Raw genomic sequence first — 21,037 nt, 5'->3', positions numbered from 1 at the left:
GTATAAAACACTCATGGTGATGTCTTTCTTACTGGGTTATATACCATCATTTCTGTTTCACCAGCTGTTTTATCCGAGGTTGTCCCATTACTCTGGGGTTTAAAGTTGCTATTTCTAGTCTTCCTTTGACATATGGCTCTGTCACTTTTTTGTCTGCCAACTCTATAGAGTAAAAGCCTCTGAATCTTGCTGCTGCTTCCATCATTGCCTCAAAAGGCCTTCATTAAATTGATGCCACTGCTAGCCTAAAGAAAGACTTGGATGGAAAAGCGAAGGAGGCTTGCAGTGTCTAATGTAATTTCCATTGAGCCAGTGCTACCTTTCCCTCTCATTTCCAACAGCCATCAAAACATGTGCTGGATAATTGGACAGTGTATGACAAGTTCTGTTTATTTTTCTGGTTGGGCTTGTGCTGCCCTGAGTGGAAAATAAATCCAGAAGTGTCTCTTCAGCCACAATCCCTGTGGTAGTTGATAGTCTCAGTGTCCTGACAGTTTGTTTATAAACTTTCCACATTGCTGCTTCAGTGTGTACAAAATCATACCTTGAGCTTCCTCATGGGATGTACCATTCTTGCATTGCACTTCCAGAACTGCTCTGCCAACTCCCAGTCAGTGAAGTGAAGTGAATGGCAAAATTCAATTAGAAACAAATTGGATGAGGCTCAGGGTTCATTAGTTTCATTTTTTATTCTCTCTCTCTCTTTTTTTTTTGAGCTGGTTTCTGTGAGAGAAGGTTCAGGGCGGTCAGAAAAATAGGTTGCCTTAACAAGAGTATGAATTTTTCTTCTCTGCATGGTGACTATTAGCTGTCATCCCTCACCCCTGATTTCCCAGGCCCTGATGGGAAACCTAAATGGGATTACAGAACCGTTGGATTAATCTGAAAACTTAGAAACAGAATTTTGAAGGAACAAAAGCGACCTTTATTGTGCTGTCTTTATGTCAAACGGAATTACAGGATCTGCAGAAGCAATTTAAAACCCCCCAACAAAACCAACCCACAAACCCCCAAAGCGGTACTTGGGTATGCAAAATCAGTTTTCTCTGAAGTCAGTGGTCAGAGTAACTACTTACATGATTTCTGTCTTGGATTTCAAACCTGACTGTTCACTGTCTGTACAGTGACTCCATTTTATGCGAATGAAAGTTGCCGGTGAGTTCCCTGTGTCAGAAAGCTCAAGGTAAGATTGGCCAGAAGTAACCCCAGGTGAAATGGCAGTGTATAACCTAGCAAGAGAAACATCCTACCACTCTGTAAAACAAATGCACATGGAATTTATTTATTTGACTTATTGTACAGGAAAACTTAGACTTAAATTATAACATCCTTGAATTTTCTAGTTAACTACAATTGTAGTACAGTATCATGTTTTAGTATGACTTCTGTTTTAGTGAAAGTACTTAAACATTCATGTACTATATTTGAGTGAGATGAGCAGCTATACATACTAATTCTTCCTCAGTGGAAAGGAGCATTTCATCATTACAATTGAAGTTCAATTGCTGGTATTTAAGTACTATCAAATAGATTTCTTTCAACGTGATACGGTATCTGTATAAACTTCAGGGATGATTATAGTTAAACTGAATCACAGCTATACGACTTCAGGTTACCATGCTCAAATTTGAAGCTTTCTGTAATGTGCACATTAGCAAAGTTGCACATGGCATACCCGCACTATCAGGGTGAATTAAACCTAGAGTACACTGGTGTGATATTTATAGCAAGGTGTGTGTGTGTGCGTGTGTGAGGAGGTGTGACAAGTGGCTCCACTAAAGCCAGGAGAGATCATAACCCTGTAAAGGCTTTATGATGAGGGTGTCTGGATTAGGAAATAACATGACTTTTACTAAACACTTTCTAGAAAACCCATGTTCTGAATTATCACCTCTTAAAATTTGAGTATGTACTTGGAATGACTGTATATGTCTGCCCCTTTAACAACATAAAACTACTAAATTAATATTTAAAATGCTGGCCTGCTTATGTTACAATAATAAAATTTGTGTCAGTTAATTTACTGTTAATTTACATGTAAAGATTAAACTATTTTTTCTGCATTTTATGATTCTGTATACTGGAGTTTGTTAAAGATTGACATGTTAGGTGATACTGTACAAAATTGTATTGACTACCTTTAGTGAAAATCAAAAGTAAAATTCATATGTATTTCCTTTTTACACTTCCATCTAATTTCTTGACAACTTGAATAAATTTCATAGAGCCTTTCTAACATGAACTATTGTTAATTTAACTGTTGCAATAATTAAGCTTTAAGAAGTATTGTTGGTATATTTATAATTTTAAGAAGATCATGTTTGTTTCATACTGCTTATTTTTAGCTGTTCTATTGTCACTGTTACAGCTGAAGAACTTTACTAAATACTTGACATTACAAAATAACTTGCTGGGGTTGTCCTCTGTATACTGATGTTAAATAAAAATGTGTGATTGAACTGTAAATGTAGATAACTTTCAATAGTCCTTTCCACATTTGAGTTTTAATTTATCTTGCAGTGCTTAGGTGGTCTTATGCTCTCACACTGTGCTGAACAAATGGCCACAATGAAACTGTTAACTTGCCATGCTTTAAAGTAAGAAGTTGATCACATCTGTAACCTGCTCTGAGAATTTTTTCAATTAATCTCAAGACTATGCAGATGTTTTGATGTGTAAATCTTGCTGATAATGTCATGACTCATAGTAGCTGGTTTTTTAGGACTAGAGTAACATTAAACAGAATACTTACCAAACCACTTTTCAAACTTGTTTGAACTCAGATTCAGCAGAACACAGACATGGCTGTATCTAGATTCTCTCTGCACACCTGTCTGGTAGGAGCTGGGGCAGAGTGTCGTCATTCCTTCTAGGATTCTACAGGAGCTCTTTCCTCTGTGGACTCTGGTGCAGGGTATGTTCTTTATTCCAGCTTTAGATCTTGGTGTTTTACCTAATCATTGCTGAATTTACAGCCCCGAGGATATGGCTCATGCAGATGATCCAAGCATTTTCTGTCTAGAAAAAAATAGTCTAGAGTGAAACTCATCTGAACTAAAATAAGCTAATCTGAAACTTTGGCTGCAAAATTTCTTGGAGCAAATTTAGGTGAAGACTTCAGATGTTGCCCTTCCATTTGAGGGGTTAGGGATTATCTCACTTTTGCAGTGGTGATTCTTTGTTAACAAAGAAAGAGCCAAACAAAGGCTATTTACTAAAGTGTTCCATAGGCATTTTTGAGAAAATTCAGTGTAAAAGTGAGTTATTTTGGATCCAGTCTGAGAGGGAGGACTCTTGTTTGTCTCTTATGCAAAAACACTCTGTAGACTAAAGCTGAGGCAACCATCTTATGTAAACTTGAGACCTTTGTGGTACTTCAGAGGTATTGATTGACCGTTGTGATGATCTATACATAGAACATAGATACATATTTAAGAACAGGGGCTAGTGAAGCAACAAAATGAAATCTGCTTGAATGCTTCTGGAACATCCAGTTGTATCAAGTGATGCAAGAAGTGGTTGGTCAAACCAGTTTCTCAGTAGTCACTGTGAGCCTGAAACAAAACCCAACTTCCACAGGTTTTGTGGTCAGAGAAGGTATTTTTCAAAATATGTCTTGAAACATGAAGGTGTCATTTTACTTGCCTTTAATGATCTTGCACAAACTTCTCAAGGAAATAACTTGTAAGATCATGTTATTTTCTGGGTTTTGAAGCTGGATTTTAGGTAGGTGCTGCTCAACTGTATCAAATTCATTTGGCTCCTTTCTTCTGCTAAGACCACAGTCACTTTTGAGCTAACTCACATGGGGTTGCCTTAAGTCATAAGCTTTTCCCTGAGGTTTTCCCTGGTTTATCTCAATTTCACTATTTTCTAAACTGAAAATTTTACACCTTACTGACTTTTGTAGTTTGAGGAAGGTAGAGAAACAACAGTTTCTAAGCATGTGAGCCCTTAACTACTTGAATGGAGCTTAAAGGTCCTATTTTTTGAGCCCCAGGTCAGGTTTGTGCTGGCAAAAGCCTTTTCTGCATTTTCAAGCACCCAAGTAGTTGCATCTTAATTTTTTTTTTCCTCTTGGACCTGCATATCTTCCATTCACCTCAGGCCACTGGACAGAATTTTAGTTCCTGATCGTTTTCTACCAGCCTTGAATTTGTTTTTGTCGTTGACAGTGTCTTCTGTTAAGAGAAAAACTCCTTTATATACACAGAGGAGAAGTTGCAAGTGAAACCCTAAAGGTGCTACAGTTATTTATAAGGTCTGGTGTCAAATGGTTTATGTATTTATACTTCTGTGTAATGTTATTATAACAGAGGGAAAAAAAAGGCAAATGGAATACAAATTTAAAAGCCCATTTAGTGAACACACAAGCTGTGTAAAATCAGGTATCAGCTTTGCTGTATCCTCCTAAATTCCATACAAAATATTTCTCTGTAGCAAGTTATGCGAATGAACAGCATGTGCTTTCCTGAGCATTTTCAGTTAATTAATTTTATTACTCCATTAGAGATTAATATCTGATTTAGTGAGTTTATGCAGTTCAGAAACTTTTGCTGTTAAACATTTATTCGTTTGGATAAGGAACTCGAAGATTTTGTTCCTGCAAATCTTAAAACCAGTTCAGCTGATTTAACTACAGAATTTTAAACAAATGTGAGAAATCTCACTTTGGTTTTGGCATGTTATTGCTCAAACACCATAATGGACCATGGGCTCTTTTCTCAAGCAAAGCTGTCAGTCCAGATTACTTCGTAACCCCAGTTACCTAGTAACCCTAATTACTCCAGGAATATCACAGTTCTGGACAAGAATAAACTACTCCTGGAGTGTTTTTCAAATAACAATTTCCCATTATTTTATATACTAACAATAGCAGAAACAGTTTAAAAAACCAATGCCATTCTTGTATGGGCATTTGTTAATTCAGCCATATTTTAATTAGTTTAATTGCATTAGTGAAGTGTACTAGACTTCTTTTTTTACATTGGATTGGTTGTTATGTTGGACCCTTTCCTTTATTTTTTTCTACCTTTCAATTTCAAACCAGAAAGTAGAAAGATAAGCAGAGTTTGACATTGAGCATGTTCTGAGCACCAGCAGAGCTGTTTCCCTGAAGGAGACAGGCATTTACTGTATCCTGCTTGCGTGTCCAAACTTGCCCTTTATTATCTAGATTAGTGCAACTATGTATGATTGCACCTTTGGCTCCAATTAAACCTCCTCTAATTTAAATTCAGAAAATATTAACTCAGTGGCTGCTGTTGACTTTTTTCTTACTTAGTGTTCCAGTATCTTCCTGATTTTTTTTCTTTTTTAATACAGCAATTGCATGTTGATCATTCATAGAATTAGTTTCTGTTGTGAAACCCTATTATGTTTCATGTCTTTAGAAAAAAGCCCCAGACTTTAGTCTGGATTATATGTAGAATTTTTAAAAATAAACCCTCTCCTCACAATTCATAAATGAGGAGGAGAGTTTGTGTTGGTGCTGCTGCAGTGAATGGACCCCAGCCATGAGTGCCACAAACCCCAGGTGCAAGTGACCTTGCTGAGTGTATTTGTCATGGCTTTTCATTCCTGCCCATGCCAGCGTATTTTTACCAGATGTGCAAAGTCCTGTGTGTTTCAGGAAGTCAGAATGCAGGGATAAAGAGGATAGTCCTAGCAGCTAGAGCTGAAGCAGCCTGTGTTCATTACTCACAGCAGTAATTAACTTAAGACAAATGACCCCATCCTCTGAAAGCTGCACTGCTCAGCTGTGCAGTGTCCCATTAAGATGGCAGATGGGACAGCAGCTACCTCTGAGGTTGGGACAAATTCTGCTTTACGAAATGCCTGTCTTGGATCTCATAACTCTTCCATTTCCCATGCCTGCTAGACTCATATGCTGACAAAATACTTCTGCTAATAAAACACTACATTTATTTACAAAACTTTGAGAGTGTCTTAATTTGCTCCTGCTGCTTGCTCAGTGGGATCTGTTTGTCCTTAAGCCTGAAGCTGCTGCACCATGCAGCAAACTGCAGCTGTTGTGGCTCTGCTCTTCCATGTTTCCTGTCACAGCTGTTAAATGGGCTGACTTGGCTGTTGCTCTAATAAATTGCTGCAGCTTTTGTTCCATCTTTTCCCACTTGATTGACCAGACTGGGTGGTTCCATCACAGAAAGCACTACACTCTAATGGCTTTCTTCTTTCTTTACAGGCAGGAGCTTTTTATATTTTTTCATTACCTTACCCATTGTATTTTTCCAGAGACTGTAACAACTGTTCTAATCCCACACCCTTTGTATCACAGATGAGACTTACTGTGAACTTTGAATCAAAGCAGTAACTTTATTTGAGCCCTTACTTGCTTTTCTTAGTTGTTTTCCTGACTCCTGTGTTACACCAAGCACAACCTCATGAATAGCCTTGCTGGGAAGGCTGTGATACAATGGCAAAATTCTGTAGAATTCTTGTTTCAATCAGGACCCACTGTGAACTCACCACTTGGGTGAAACTTACGTACCTAAAAACCAAATTCATATTCTTCCTTTTCTTGTATGAACATCTAAGATTAAGGTCTTCTGAAATCAAGCACTTGGAAGAACTCACAAACTTTCTGGTCTCTCCCTGGGAGTGAATTTCTGAACAGCATCATAGCCTAGTCCAAGTTTTAAGGCAGTACTTGTGTACATTTGTTCCATCTGCAGGAGCACGAGGATATTGGTCTCGAAGTTATTTCTACTTGGATGTTCCTCTGGCTTGCCTGCTCAGAGTTGCAGAATTAAGTCAGGGCAAGGACTGAAATACAAGCAATTCCTAGTACTCACTGAAAGGCATCTGCACTGAGCTGCTGCTCTTCAAAGCAGGGAGCATTCACTGCCTATGGGATGTAACCAGGACTGACTCCTTGTTTGTTCCTAGTCTTGGAACTTGCATTCTAGAGAGTGGCTGGTAGTTCACAGGGAATAAGGCACCACACTGAATTTCTCTATGTGCTGCCAGTTTCAAGAGGAATCTTAGGAAAATAACTCTTTGTTTTGTTTCCCAACAATTGGTTGTGTTACAGTGTAAATCCAGTGCTAGAATAGGGCTTATTTCTTCTGTATAGGGTGGTTATGAGCCTATTGAAAAAGACATTATGCCAACCCTAGAGGTTCCTGTGTGCTTATAAAGCACATAATTGCACATGAACAGTTTGGATTGCCGATTTAATTAAGACTGAATATAATACCTTTGGATGTCTTTTTCCAGGGTACTTCAAAGTTGCTTAGTGGAGGTAATCTTCTGACAAGAAAGACCTTCTAGTTGCTGCTGGATTTAACAAACTTGTGAAGAATCCTTCAGTAATGAACTAGTGAATTCTGATTCAGCCTTGTCACTTTCCAACAAAACGTTCCTGGCAAAAATTTTAGAAGTGCTTCAGTGGCTTGTTTGCTCTAAAGTTCTGCCTCCTTTCACCATCTAGTCCTTAAGTAATAACTAGGAAACTTTTTGTTCTCATGAAATATGCAGGATCTTTGCACATCCTGAATGTCAAGTGCAAAGAACAACCCACTTCAGTCTACCTCAACAGTGTTTGAATCAGATATTGCCTGCATAAAAAAAAAATACTAATAGAGGTGTTCAGGTTCCTTCAGGTGAGGTCTATGGAAGGCTCCAAGTAAAGTGCCATGTGCTTTGTTATATATCATTGTCATATGGACCATGTGCTAATACACACACAGTCTGCCATAAATCCTGCAAACTATCCAGGTTCATGATGTGTCTGAAATTATCAGATTTTCTTTAAAAATAAGGGCTTTGGTTTTAACAGAATTTTGATGATTTGAATCCAGTCAGTTCAGCCTTCCTTCCCCTCTTGCCACCTCTTCTGAGGTCAGGGTTTACTTCCATCATCGTGACCTCTCAGTTCTTGGATCCGAGTGTGAAAGAGCTCCTGTAGATTCTGAAGGAGTGACATAATTCTGTCTTCTGTCTCTATGCTAATTGCTGCCTGGTCTTGTCTAGTTTGATGGATCTGAGTCCTAGGATCTTAATTTTGAAATAAGAACGTAAGTTGGGAGCTGCTTAGAGGAGCTGCTGAAAGTGCATTTATCATACCTACGAGGTGAGGAGTTGCATGGGGATACTTGCTGGTGTGCTTCCAGCTGCCAGTGTGCTTCCAGCTGCCAGCATGCTCCTTGGCCTGCTGGCACTCAGTAGAACTAACTGATGACCTTATAAGGAGGCTAAATTGTATTTTGACAATAAGCTTTTCCTAGATAAGCCTGATAAAGTTACTTTTATGTGAAAAGGGGCTACTGTGCATAAATCTGAAATGGAGTCTGTCCATTGGTACCCACAGGTTTATCCATAAGGTGTAGTTGCCTTAATCCAGAGCAGCAGCCTCTGTGTAGTGAGGGGCACAACTACACAGTCACGGGGCTGTGTGTGAAATGAGTCTCTTGATTTGAATGGCAAGGTAATTAGAAGAGCAGGTACCAAGTTTTCCTGAGTGTGAACTTAAATTGTAATAGGAAATCTTGACTGAACTCATCAGCGTTTTATTCTGTTTTAAAATTATCAAAACAAGTATTTGGTTAGATGATCTATTTTTCTATTCAAAACTTGTAATATTCAATCACATGTAAGAGATGGAGCAATTCCCTGTATCAGGGGATGTATGGTATCAAACACACTGATTCTGGAATGGGTTTGTTTGACACCACCCCAGTAAAATGCTGATCACTTTTTTGGTGTATGATTTTTGAAGTTTCACAGTTCACTATGACTCCCAAGTGCAAGGTAGATTAAACCAAATGCTGGGATCAGATCCATTCCGTGTCATAAACGCACACGTTTCTTCCTGTCTGAGAGCTCTTTGTGTGCTGCTTGGCTGAGACCGTGGTGACTTAGAGCCTTTGTAGGAGAGAAGGTGCTGATGTCTGAAGTAAGCAAGTGTTGGTAAAAATCAACTGTACTCATTGTAGGTTCAGGTTAAGAAGTTTATAAAATTCATGTCAGGTTCTCTTGCTGGATTAATGTAAACTGCTTTGTTTGCAGGGTTTATTGTCATCCCAAAACCAGGCCAATTCTCCAAGTGGAACTGTAGTATAGCCATCACACTACTGCTAGCAAATCTCTGAACGCAGGACAAGAAGTAATGACAGTGGAACCAGGAGCTGTTCTTCAGGCAAAGAGCATCACAAATTATAATGTGGCAGAGTGTAAACATGGAATTATGTGAATCACATAGTGACTTGCAAAGGACAAATGTAAGGAGTTCTCACTACAGCTGATCCTGCTAGGCTGCTCACCCAAGGAAGAGTTTGCATTGGAGAAAAAGCAAAAAGCTTCCTTTAGTGCTGCAGGAAAAAGTAGTAACATTTTTGTTTTCTTTATACTTTTCAAGTCCAGTGTAATTTAATCTCTCTATAAATATATAAATAAAAGATATATATATATATATATATATATAGTGTAAAATAAGATATGTTTCTTAAATTCAAGTAAGTTCAATGGTTAAACTAGTACTTCACCATTGTTTATTTTGCACTGATTTTTTTAACCAGAGATGGCTAGAAGACAGCCTGGAATGCACTCATGGAAAATGAAAGTCATTACTTTCTGGCTTCAAAATGTTTTTCAGGAAGATGGATGCTGCAATCATAGATTTTTTTAAAACAAAATTGTTTTGCACTTAAATAGTTTAATGCTTATAGAGAATTACTTTAAAATTGGTGTCCAGACACCAGAAAAACTATGTTGTGGAGAAAAGATCCTTTGTATCTATTAAACATTTATTTTAATATTGTTGTTTCCAACTGCAATCAGCTCTGTATTATATGTATAAATAATGTAATTCAGTGATGGGGGAGGGGAGTAATGGATCATTACACTAGAAATTCTCATTCATTTAAGAAAGTGATATTTCTAATTCAGAAAATACATATTAAACTATCTTGAATATGCATTTTTGTTTACTTTCTGTTCAAATCCAATCACTTTTGATGTAACCAATTCTTTGTTGAATTAAATGTTTGGTACAGAAATACTATCTAAACTTTGTAGAACAAATTCCTTTCAAAAATACCTCACCTAGAACATTGCTTCACATTGAATAGAACTGAATTTCAGTTAGGAAAGTGAAATATGATTGTTCTGTTCTTGTTCTTAATGGCTCATCTCCAAACACATCCTGCAGTTTAAATCCATCACACAGCAGCAATCTCACAGACAGGCAGCTTCCTGGGGTAAGGATTTTGTTACCGTGTAGTTCCATGCATTTGGAGTTGCAGCAGTAGCTGTACACACTTAGTGACTTGTCAGTCAGAAACTGGGATAACATATTGGAGTAGCATTTCTGTGACTCCTTTGTCTTGCATCAGGCATCTCACTTATAATTCAGTGGTCTTAAACTGATAAGTGTGATTGGGATAGAAATATCCATGGATTTGCAGAGGTTAATGCTGCTTGTCTAAATACACTTGTCATTTTTATTCAGTCAACACACCACTTAACTTGTTTTCAGTAGTTCTTGCAAAGATTAACCCTCCATGTCCAGCCCCAGAATGATAGAAAATGGAAATATCATCATATGCTTCCCTTTATCTCATGTAGCAATGTTCACAGTTGGGATTTGCACAATCCTGCAGGCAGAGTAGAACAGAGGCTGCTTGCCCAGGACAATGAACTTGCCTAAGGGTGCACATACTGTATCTGTGGGCACATGTTAATGCCCCTCCTGCTCTCCCAACAATAACGATGGGTAGAATTTTTTTAAGTACAAGAAAACTTAAGACATTTTCTGGCATGAGAAGTGATTTGTTTTCAGGAAATGAATGAACATTTGGGGAAAAGCAACTGCAGTAGCTTGCAACTAAGTCTTATCCTTGCAATGCAGCCAGCATGTGGATAAGTGCCAGATCCGTTTATAAGCTGGGAATTAGTTCCCTACTTTATTCAAGATGGAGCTGTGCTTTACAATTCTTATCTGTATTCTAAAATACAAGGAATGGGGAAAATACTGAAACTGAGCAGGATTATTTTTCAGAAGTTTTGTTTTATTAACATAGTGGGTTTAACTGTTAAAATACAGATAAACCTCATCACTGAAAACTAGTATAGTTATCTCCCCGTAGACTTCTTCTATAGAAGTGCTTCATATGGTCTGAATCAAAATGAAACAGTTGAAAAAATATGCAATAACTTTAAAATACTTTTTTCCTTCAGCTGGAAAAATACAAAACCAGTAGGGAAAGAATGGCAATATCCAACATCAGGGGAACAACAGCAGCTACTCACATCTGTGTTGGCAGGGTATGTCCCTGCCACAGATCGTCACAGAACACAAGGAATGTGTGTGGGTTTTCTCTTTTCAGCCTCTTCTTTACTATTAGGGCAATCATCTAGAAGCTTGAACTGCCCATACCACACCCTATTCCATATGGAAAAAAACTCTTTTAATAAGAAACAGGATATTAATAACTTACCTGAAAGGAACTTAAGACCTCTATTTTTAATACAACTTTTAATAAAAATATTTTCCTACTACATGAAAAAAGAAATAAGAGTGAGCAGAACACAGATAATCTCAGTATGGAATTTTAGCTGGAAGAATGAGAGTAGGAACTACACTTGCCAGTTCACAGTTTAAAGGTGGGTGTATTTTAGCTACAAAGCAGGTGGAAAACTCAAGTTTGCCTATTCCTCCAATAGCCAGAGAAGTGTAAGTTGTCTCCAGAGGTCTACCAGCAAAGAACTTGTTAGGAAATAAATATCCTTGAAGTACTGTATGTGCCAAACTAAGGTCCACCTGAAAACGTAAAAGAAAAAATGAAGAAAAATTCCAATGTGGTTCTTCACTTCAGATTTGCTATTTTATAGCAAAAATGATCTGTTGAATATGAAAATGCCGTTCTCATTATAACAGTCTGACAGTCCCAGATAAAAAAGAATGTGGTAATACACAAGATGTTATTCTGGAAGCCTTTTCTCTCCAGGTTAAAACTTACAAAAATCCTGACTTCATCTTTTTCCTGGTATGAATAATCACCTACCTGATAGATTAATTAGGGAAGCAAACAGTGGCAATAAGACTTTTGAAATCAGAAAGGTACCTTGTGCAAACATAGTTTGATGGAATTTTGTATTTTTAGTCAAAATACTTAAACTTCAGCATCTGTGGTTTGAGGCTTCCAGAAACAGATTATGAGAAGCAACCAATACAATTAATGTATCTCCATCAGGAATATAGTTTTGATAATCTGAGCTTTGACCTCCTGTATAGTGCTAGGTAAGAGAGATTTGAGTCAGAACAATCCATCAAATGTGAGTAGTAGGATTTGTCTTCTTTTTTTTTGTAAGAAATTTGCAACAGTGGAGAGTAAGCTCCCTTGGATACAGTTAGTTACCTATTTTTAGACCATCAGTTTTAATGCTGTTCATTATGGTCAACTCCAAATACATCAGCACTAAGCAACTCACCATCTTCCTCTCTGGAAAAAACATGGATAAGCTCCTGGCACCTTTTGCTCGGTGTTCCAAAGGTAAGAACTTGGAGGTTACTGGTGCACTCTGTTGCCTGCCTATAGACCTGCAGCCTTTAATTTCATTTTCTAAGTGTAGTGTCACACCTTTCACATACCTGTCTGTCTGTCTGTCTGTCTGTCTGTCTGTCTGTAAAAACCCCCTGTGGTAGGTATTCAAATACTGTATTGCCTTATTGTTGAATTTCTCTGTTCTATCAGTATGAGCTACTAACATGAAAGCATACAGACATGGGGAGATTATCCACTGAAACATAACAGAGCAGGAAACCTCAGCCAGTCACTGTGGGTTTACGTACCTTCACTGCACTTTGAGTTACTGTCTTCAGGAAAACACTCTTTCCTTGGAACTGGAGGAAAGCAGCATCCATGCAGTAGGAGTTTCAATAAAATGACAAGGAGCAGTTAGCTGTACCATTATGTTCTGCTGTTTCCCTTTGGTTACAATGTTCTCACTACTGGTGTAAAGCACTTCCTCCACTAAAACTTGAGTCATGTATTTGTTCAGTCCCAGTAAGAGAAATCTGCTCTTCCTTTGGCACACCTAGTGTGAGTAGCAGCAGTAAAGGTTTCCCTGCACATCTTGGTCAAGTGCTTTAGTCTTACTCTACAAAAGTTCTTGTCAGGGCTGGGATGTTTTTCCATCTTGTTATTGAGATTGTGAAAGTTTGCTATGAAGAAATGACATAAATTGAGCAATGGTACATGATGCAGGTGCATGATATTTAACTTGGATACTCAAGTTTGAATCAGTATCAAATACTCCCAGTCTGCACCACTGTACACCAGTCTGCACATTTACCCTGTGAATATTTTCACATTTTCAAGAATCTCCTTACAAATGTCACATTGATCCTCAGTACAGTATGTGATAATAATATCATCTTCTAAACATGAAGACAAATCTAAGTTAGACAAGTGCTCTTTTAGTAGTAGATGTCAAATGGATTCATAAAGAACTTGAGTCTCGTGAACTTCTCCACACAGAAAAGCTACAATGTGGAATTTGGGCATGCTCAAAGTTGTCAAAAATGTATAAAATTGAGCTGAACAAGGATTCGGATCTAATCCAGTCACAGCAGAACCCTATAACTGTTAAGGTGCCTCTTCTTACAAAAACAATCAACAAACCACAGCAAAAAGCCCACTTACTGGAAGACCTCAAAGTGAGTGAGAAGAATAATTATTTTCAGAAATGCACAGCCCTGTGGAATCTCAGAAGGACAGCTGAGAACATAACAGACATAATTTTTACTCTTACAAGGTCTTTATGTTAACCTGTATTTTACTGCATTGTGTATCTTAACTGGTCAGAATAAACAGTTAGTCTGGATCTAGAGCACAAATCTCACACTGATGCCCAAGGGTTGGCTGAGTGACTTGGATGTGATGTGCCCCATTTTCCATGGTGCCTCCCCACAGCAGCACCTCTCACACAAAATGCCCTTTCCCTCCTGCTCATGGCTGGGTTTTTGAACAGCAGCACCAGAGCCCGGTGTTTGGTTATGAAAAATGAAAGTGATCATCACTTCCCAATTATGAGCAAAATATCTTTTATAACTTTTTTATAACTGTTAAAACGTCCAAAAAAGTTATTTGCCAAACCTGTCTTGCATGCACACTTGGTAGGCAGAAGACTTTTAACCCCTAATCAAGTATGACTTGCACAGACTTGTTTTCTAGATAACAAAACTGTTCTATAACCCATCACCAAATTTAGGTATTGCAAATTAATGCAAAATTTTAGATCTCAAGAATTTTAAAATCAATGATATCAATTTGGAATAAAGATTCTTTCCTAGAAAGATCTTAAGGATGTTTTAACTCTTACCTAATTTAGCAATAGGAAATACTCTGTTAAATTGTTACTGATGATCTGTGTGCCAGATTTCTGAAGCATGATCAGCTAAGTGCTTTTACTGCTCTTTTAAGCAACTGGCTGCAATATCAGTCCCTGTTAAGACTTTGGATTAATGTTAAGATCAGTGGCTTGAAGCAAACTACAACTTAAGTTTTACTTGCTTTTGAATCAGCTAAAAGGTTGGTTTAGCTTTGAGTTAGATTGTAGTTACATAAAAATACTCAGTATTTACAGAAATGTCATCAGAATCAAGTATCTCATATAATGGCACAATTTGCATGTTCTCAGTAGAACCTGAGGTGCAAGTTACTGAACACAGGAGGAGAATAATTTGTGGAGCTAACTGAAAAAAAAAAACAAAAAAAAAACAACAACAACAAAAAAAAAAAACCACCAAACCCTTAAATCTAAAAAAAAATACAGCAGTTAGCTGTCATTTGTAATACAATTTGAAAACTTAAATTCTGTAGATAACATTCCATTCCTAATACTTGAGCTCAAAGAATCCTTTCATGTTATTTTTAACCAACCTCCTCCTCCACCAGGTTCTAAAAGGAACAAGTACTTAGGAAGTTCAATGCAGAACACTCTCTGTGCTCTGCCAGAACAATGCTTTAATTAAATATTGACCCCCTTCAGGAAAAGAGTATCAAAATGGTAGGAAAGCAGCCCTCAAACCTTGTGGGGTTTTCCTACAAATTGTCAGAGCAAGGCAAAATCAGGCACTGCTGCTGTTGTTCGATCTCTAACAACAGAAGCATGACTCGGTCTCTCTCACTGCATAGCCAGGCTTTTCCTCACTTCTATTCCTTCTGTAGCAGGCAAATGGAAATGTTTCAGGGAAGACTGAACTGCCTTCTGTTCCTCAGACTGTTGAAGAAACAACAGAAGTTTCAAATGTGCTTCAGTGGGCAAGTGAGAGTCTACAACTCAATATTTGATCCAATAAATCTGACAGACTGGAACACAGGGGTTCTACCACCTTCCTTAGGTGCCCAGAAAACTAAATACAGTGTAGGAGTAGGACAGGAAATCAATTTGGCTACTCCAGAAAAATGTAATTTTGGTAGTTCTCCCAGTGGAGGCCCATGTTGTTGTCTTATTTTTTTTTTTTCCTGGACTTCCTAAGAGAATGCTTTTAAAATAAGTAAACAAGCTTCAATTTCTTTCTGAGAACATCTTAAGGAATACAATTAGAAGAGAAAATCCAAATAAATAGAAATTAAAAAACCCTCAGCCAATTACAACTTCGCTTCATTCCTTTTTAAAAATTACCTGTCTTACTTGATGTTTCTTGAAATCTTGCCTGAAGGAACTCCTTAGAAAACCTACATTGATGAACCCCAGAACTAAATTTGTGGGAAAAAGTGGCTTCTCCTGTAGAAGGAGAGTTCATGCTCTCAAGGCTTAATGCACAGCAGAAAATAATTTATAATTGTTCTTTGCTAGTTTGTGGAGGTTTTTGAGGGTTTTTTTGAGAAAAACCTGTATTTTTAAGTTTTTCATGTGGGACTAACTTCCACCTCACCTTGTTGATACAGCAAGTGAATACATAGAGTATTTTTCACATAGCTGATATATAAACAAAGTTTTAGTTTGCCAGAATTTTAAATAATATTTAATTTTTTTTTTATTTCATGTCAAATACATGTTTAGAATTTCCCTGATATCATCTATATACAGGATAATTAAGTTTTTTAAAAATATATTTTCATTTGCTCAAAATGTAGACTGAAGCCCTAAAAAGGCAAAAGCACAATTCCTGTCTCTGCCACACTTCATCTGGAAAACTTTTTAACTCAAGGCAGACATCAAAAACAGGATGATGATATTTAAAAATGAAGGTGGAGCTGACCCATTAAGTAACAGCAACTCTAACAAGAGTCTCCCGAGGGGATTATGAGGTATCAGAGCTTCTAAATTCTAACTCGTGTATGTCAGGGATTTGGGGGGAGGGGGAACTGCATCAGACCAAATAAAGATCTGTGTTTAGGCAGACAGAATAAACCCAAGTAATCAGCTTAAGTAAAAACATTTGTTTCTAGCTAACAAGCTCAGTGCTACAAATTACTTTCTCTAAATGGGCTGACAGTTCTTCCACATTAATACTACCTGTCTTGGACTTGCCTTTGAAATTTGCCACAAATACTGAAGTACTTGCCCTGACCTATTTCCTACAAGTCTTAATCTTTTGTGCATGGTTAAAGCTCATGTATTGGCTGCCTTAAATAGGTTGGGCCAAAAAGAATGGAGAAGCATCAGTGGTGTTTTAGGTAAGGTTTGGACTCAGTGCAAAGAACTACCTTGACTGAATTATGTTCACGGTTGACAAGACAAGGACTAGCACTGGAAACAAATTTAATTTCACGCCACTTGAAACATGGACACAACACTCCCCTCACCTTTTGACTTCAGTCTTCAAAACTGAAGTGATTTCATGTCACTTGCCAGAGTTCTTGAAAAGAAGGATGCTGTAAGGTTTGATGGGCAGCAGTTCTCTCATTGGGGTCATATTTCATCATTGCACACGGGAAACAGAAACCTTTGAAAGGCAATCTGTGCACAAGAGAAGACTTTCCTTTCTTTAAAGGGAGGACTCAAAACTCAAAATTCTTGACCTGTGTTAAGCAAGCTGAGAAGAACATTTAATCATGCATATTCAGAGAGGATTACAATTTACTGAAAAGAAAGAAATCACCTGATTTAGGTAATCATTCATTAGGGAAAAGTAAGTAGTACTTGAAAAAGAATGCTTTATTTCCTAAAATTTATGTCACTGGCCTTAAACATACTGTGGAAATAAAAGGCCAAATAAGATCAAGATAGGCTCAGATTTCCTCTGCTCTGCCTGTAAGGTTCATGAATGGGGTCTCTGGGTAGGGATAGAAGACACTGCTCTTGGCTCAGCACAGATTTAGGTTTGTGTGGTGGTTCCCTGAGCAGAAATTGCACACAGCTCTACAGCTCTATTGTGGATATTGAAACAGTGAGATTAGTAACTATGGGAGTGCATACTTACTGCTTGAACTTTTGGAGTTTTGTGACCGGGAGTGCCTATCACTTCATGGACTTTTGAAATGTGGTCCAGCTCATTAGATCCAAGAAAAAGAGGCTGCAAACTGTAAGGTAAGAGATGGTATTAGTACTAGAGAAGACACAGTTAAATTGTCACTTTTGATTTAAAAACCCCTTTCTTTTATGAGGAAGAGAACGTGTTAAAATTATTCATTTGTGGACAGTTTAATACCTGTCAACAGCTGGAGGATGACATGAGCAGCAGAGCAACACAGCTGCAGGTTTGGATTGAAAGAGTAGCTTGGGTTGTTAAATGGAAATCTGTAGTTGCCGTCTCCTGCTGGTTTGAGGCAAAATATGTAAAGAGATCATCCCTTGTGGTGAAGGGCAGTGGACCTGGGATTGTGTTTACTTTTAGTAAAGATCCTAAAAGACAATGTGTTCTCACTTTAAGACAGCAGAATCAAGCAGGGTGTAAGCACATAGAAATGTATTTATAACACTCCATTCCTAACACACAGGTTCTTTGCAAGCAGCAGTACTGGAAAGATGGTAATTTGAACTTCATTCCTGAGCTTGATCCTCAGTTAATATAAAACTTTCACAGAGTCCTTGAAAACATTGTTATCATATTAGAGCAATCTGACTTTGGTCCACTAACATTTATTTCCTGCACTTGTTGCTTTTTTCCTTGGGCTTATAATTTAAGAAACACTTCAGTAGCACCACATGACTCTTGAAAGCAAAACACTCAGCCCCTTTGTAGACATGAGAAACTTCTTTTTAACTGTTTACAAATTCAATCAAACAGCTGGCTGCACACTGCTCTGAGTGTCTTCATAAAGCTTAGAGTAGAGGAAGGAGAGAAAAGATCTGATTCACATTGTGCAGCTGCATCAAGACATGCAGCTGGGACTAGCTTCTGTGTGAAGTAAAAAATGTGCTGTTGTCAAGTGTAAAACTGTAACAAAGTCAAGAACAACTGTGCAAGCCATTGAAAAGTGTGATCCAGGAATCCTGATTTATAGGGAACAGAAAGGGAAACAAGATTTGAAAGATCAGCATGGCTGAGCAAAAGACTAAAAGTTCTTATACAATATGCTGTAAAGAATAAAGGTTTATGCAACCATTCAACAGCAACAACTGCAGGAGGCACTGAAAAAGAAACAAAACTGTCCATATTAGTTTGGCAAGACTGTACCTTTTTAACTCATTAATTTCCAATAAACATCCCTCCTTTCTCTCTGAACACACGTATAACATCTCTGAAAATGTTCAGTGGTTGCAAAGAGTGAATTTTTTTTTACATTAAGCTAAAACTGCAAGGAAATATTTTTAAGGTTTGGGGTTTTTTTCCCTAAGAAAACTTAAATTTTCTTACAAAGCTACAAAGCCCAGCGGATTCAAGCTGCAATGAAAAAAATGAGGCATTCTTAAAGCTTTTGGTCCCAATTTACTTTTTAAGAGTACTGCCACATTTGTGATTTTTCTTTTAACACTTTTCTGGCTGAAGAAGTAGAAATGTTTCTACAAGTTAGCAGGCAAAGCATAATGGTTGTCATTTAATGTGATGGTGATGGCAGCAGCTGCACTTGCCATGTGGAGGAGGAAAGAAGCAAAGCAAATGTTATCAGTCCTGGTTGCAGATCGGAGACAGCAGTGTGGGAGGAGAATAAAGAACTGCTGCTGTTGCTAGGGCACAAAGATATTGGAGAAATACTCATGGTGGGTAGTTTTCCCTTTTTCTTGAAGACCAGGGACACATTTTTTGAGTTATGGTTTCATTGTCACCAAAAACCTTAGAAGAGTTTAATTTGTGTTTTCCTGAACTCTTCCTTCATCAGAACCTGATTTCAAAATATACCAGCACACAGATCTTAAGAGCACAGGGGTCTTAGACACACTATAGTATAAATCAAAGTCCTAAATCAGAGAGAGTATATTCTCTAATCTCCTCTGTTTTTGCAGAAAGTATTATTAAGTCAAAAAAAAGTGGGAAACATTTTACCATTAAGTGCATTAACAAGAATGAGGATAGTTTGTGATGCTCATGAGAGGAAATGAGCCATACTCTACACAAAGATAAAGCAGAGAAAATACATTTTTACTAAATATGAAGCCATTGGGGAAAAAAATGTTCAAAAATGTTTCTTTTTTAATCACTTTTGTTTGTACTGTGTTCTCTTGGACTGCTTTATTACTAACCTGCCACAGGGTGAAGAGAGTGCCAGACCAGACGGGATTACTGCCTCATGAACCCTGCAGACTGAGCACAGAAGCTTCTACAAATCCATGGAAACGAAGATCGTATTACCCAAACCACATGCTCCTAATTTGAGTTATTTACTTTTGATTATCTTGATTAATGATAAGCAAAAACCCTCCACTGAACACAGTACCTTGTGATTTCATAGAAAACACAGCCAGGACTCCACATGCCAATTTTGTAACTATAGAGCCCATTTGTAAGCAAACATTCCAGTGCTCAGTACCAGCATGGGGAGGTACTGTGTGCCTGCTGAGAATAGATACTCCTACAAGATCCAAAATCTCTTAACTACAGGGTGTTCTGCTGCAAAAACAAATAAACTATTTCCACAAATTACAAACAGTAAAATATTCAAGCAATGATTGTAAAATAGTCATTGTAAAAGAAAACACAGATTACTTTAAGAAGAAACTTTCCGAAATCCAGGGGTAGTAGTATCACAGCAGTAAAGCTGCATTAAAGTAGCTCCAGGCATGAAGATATCTGTGTCCATAGTATGTAATGCAAATACTGTTCTGTACATCATGAAAAGAGAGGTCTAAGAGCATAGGGACTATCACAGAAAGAAAGGCTCCTAAATAGGGCATCTAGATTAAGTTATTAGAGTTCTTCTGTTTAGCAGTGATGTAATAAGTGGCTTTGGCTTCTCCTGTACACTTCTATTACTCAAAAGAAAAATTTATCCTCAGAAAATAAAATTTCATAAATGGAATTTAAAAATCCTTGCTTTTCAAGCATTAGCAAAATAACTTTCTGAAACTGTCAGGGGAGATGGTTACAATTAGATCTTCTGAAAGCCACTATCTTCTGCTCTCTTTTGTATGTGTAACTTCCACTAAATGTAGGAATTGAATGTAGAAAGAAAGAGCTGCAAAACTGAACCCTATTTCCTCTGTCTAGATTAACACAGAAAGGAAAATATATCTTAATAGAGGATAAAGAACAGATTTTTAGGTTGGATGGAACACATGCAGGGTGTAGTGCATCTCAGTCATTTCAACTTTCAGCCAGTAACAAAATTGTTTGTTCATTCCCCTTGATCAGGACTAGAGTAACTGTATATATTTCTTTTAAAATTGAACTTTTATTCATGAAGAAACATTACCTTCTCAGGGTAAAGAGAAAAATACTTATATACTTCACTTTTAGTTAAATATCCTCACATAAAATTAATTAAGTTGATTATAATGTTTTCTTGTTGCCCATCTCTCTGAAATGTCCCATTTCTGTTCTAATACAAACACAGCAGAGGAAAGAATTCAGTAAAAAGATAAACATTATCAGTGCTTCCAGTTATTTGTGAAAAAAACCCCAAAACTTAAAGAAACCAGTACTTTTTCCAAACTTATCAACAGCATAGTAAACAATTGAATTTTG

General features: G+C 37.5%; 1 protein-coding gene across 9 annotated transcripts in view; it reads left to right on the top strand.

Moving 5' to 3' along the window:
• Positions 1–10,745, top strand: part of WDR20 (WD repeat domain 20) — a 47,057-nt gene extending 36,312 nt beyond the window's left edge. For 2 of the 9 annotated variants that reach the window (XM_083862816.1, XM_083862815.1), the window contains one exon: positions 9,031–10,728. In XM_083862816.1, the coding sequence (XP_083718942.1) occupies positions 9,031–9,084 (54 nt within the window). In that variant the 3' untranslated portion in view covers positions 9,085–10,728. The other 7 variants (XM_083862814.1, XM_083862811.1, XM_083862812.1 and 4 more) reach the window with 6 other exon arrangements.
• The last annotated feature ends 10,292 nt before the right edge of the window (positions 10,746–21,037 follow it).

The sequence above is a fragment of the Zosterops lateralis genome (genome assembly GCF_965231275.1).
Source record: "Zosterops lateralis genome assembly, chromosome: 6".
NCBI lineage: Eukaryota > Metazoa > Chordata > Aves > Passeriformes > Zosteropidae > Zosterops > Zosterops lateralis.
Note: the sequence above shows the minus strand (reverse complement) of the source record. Positions and strands in the feature narration are given on the sequence as shown.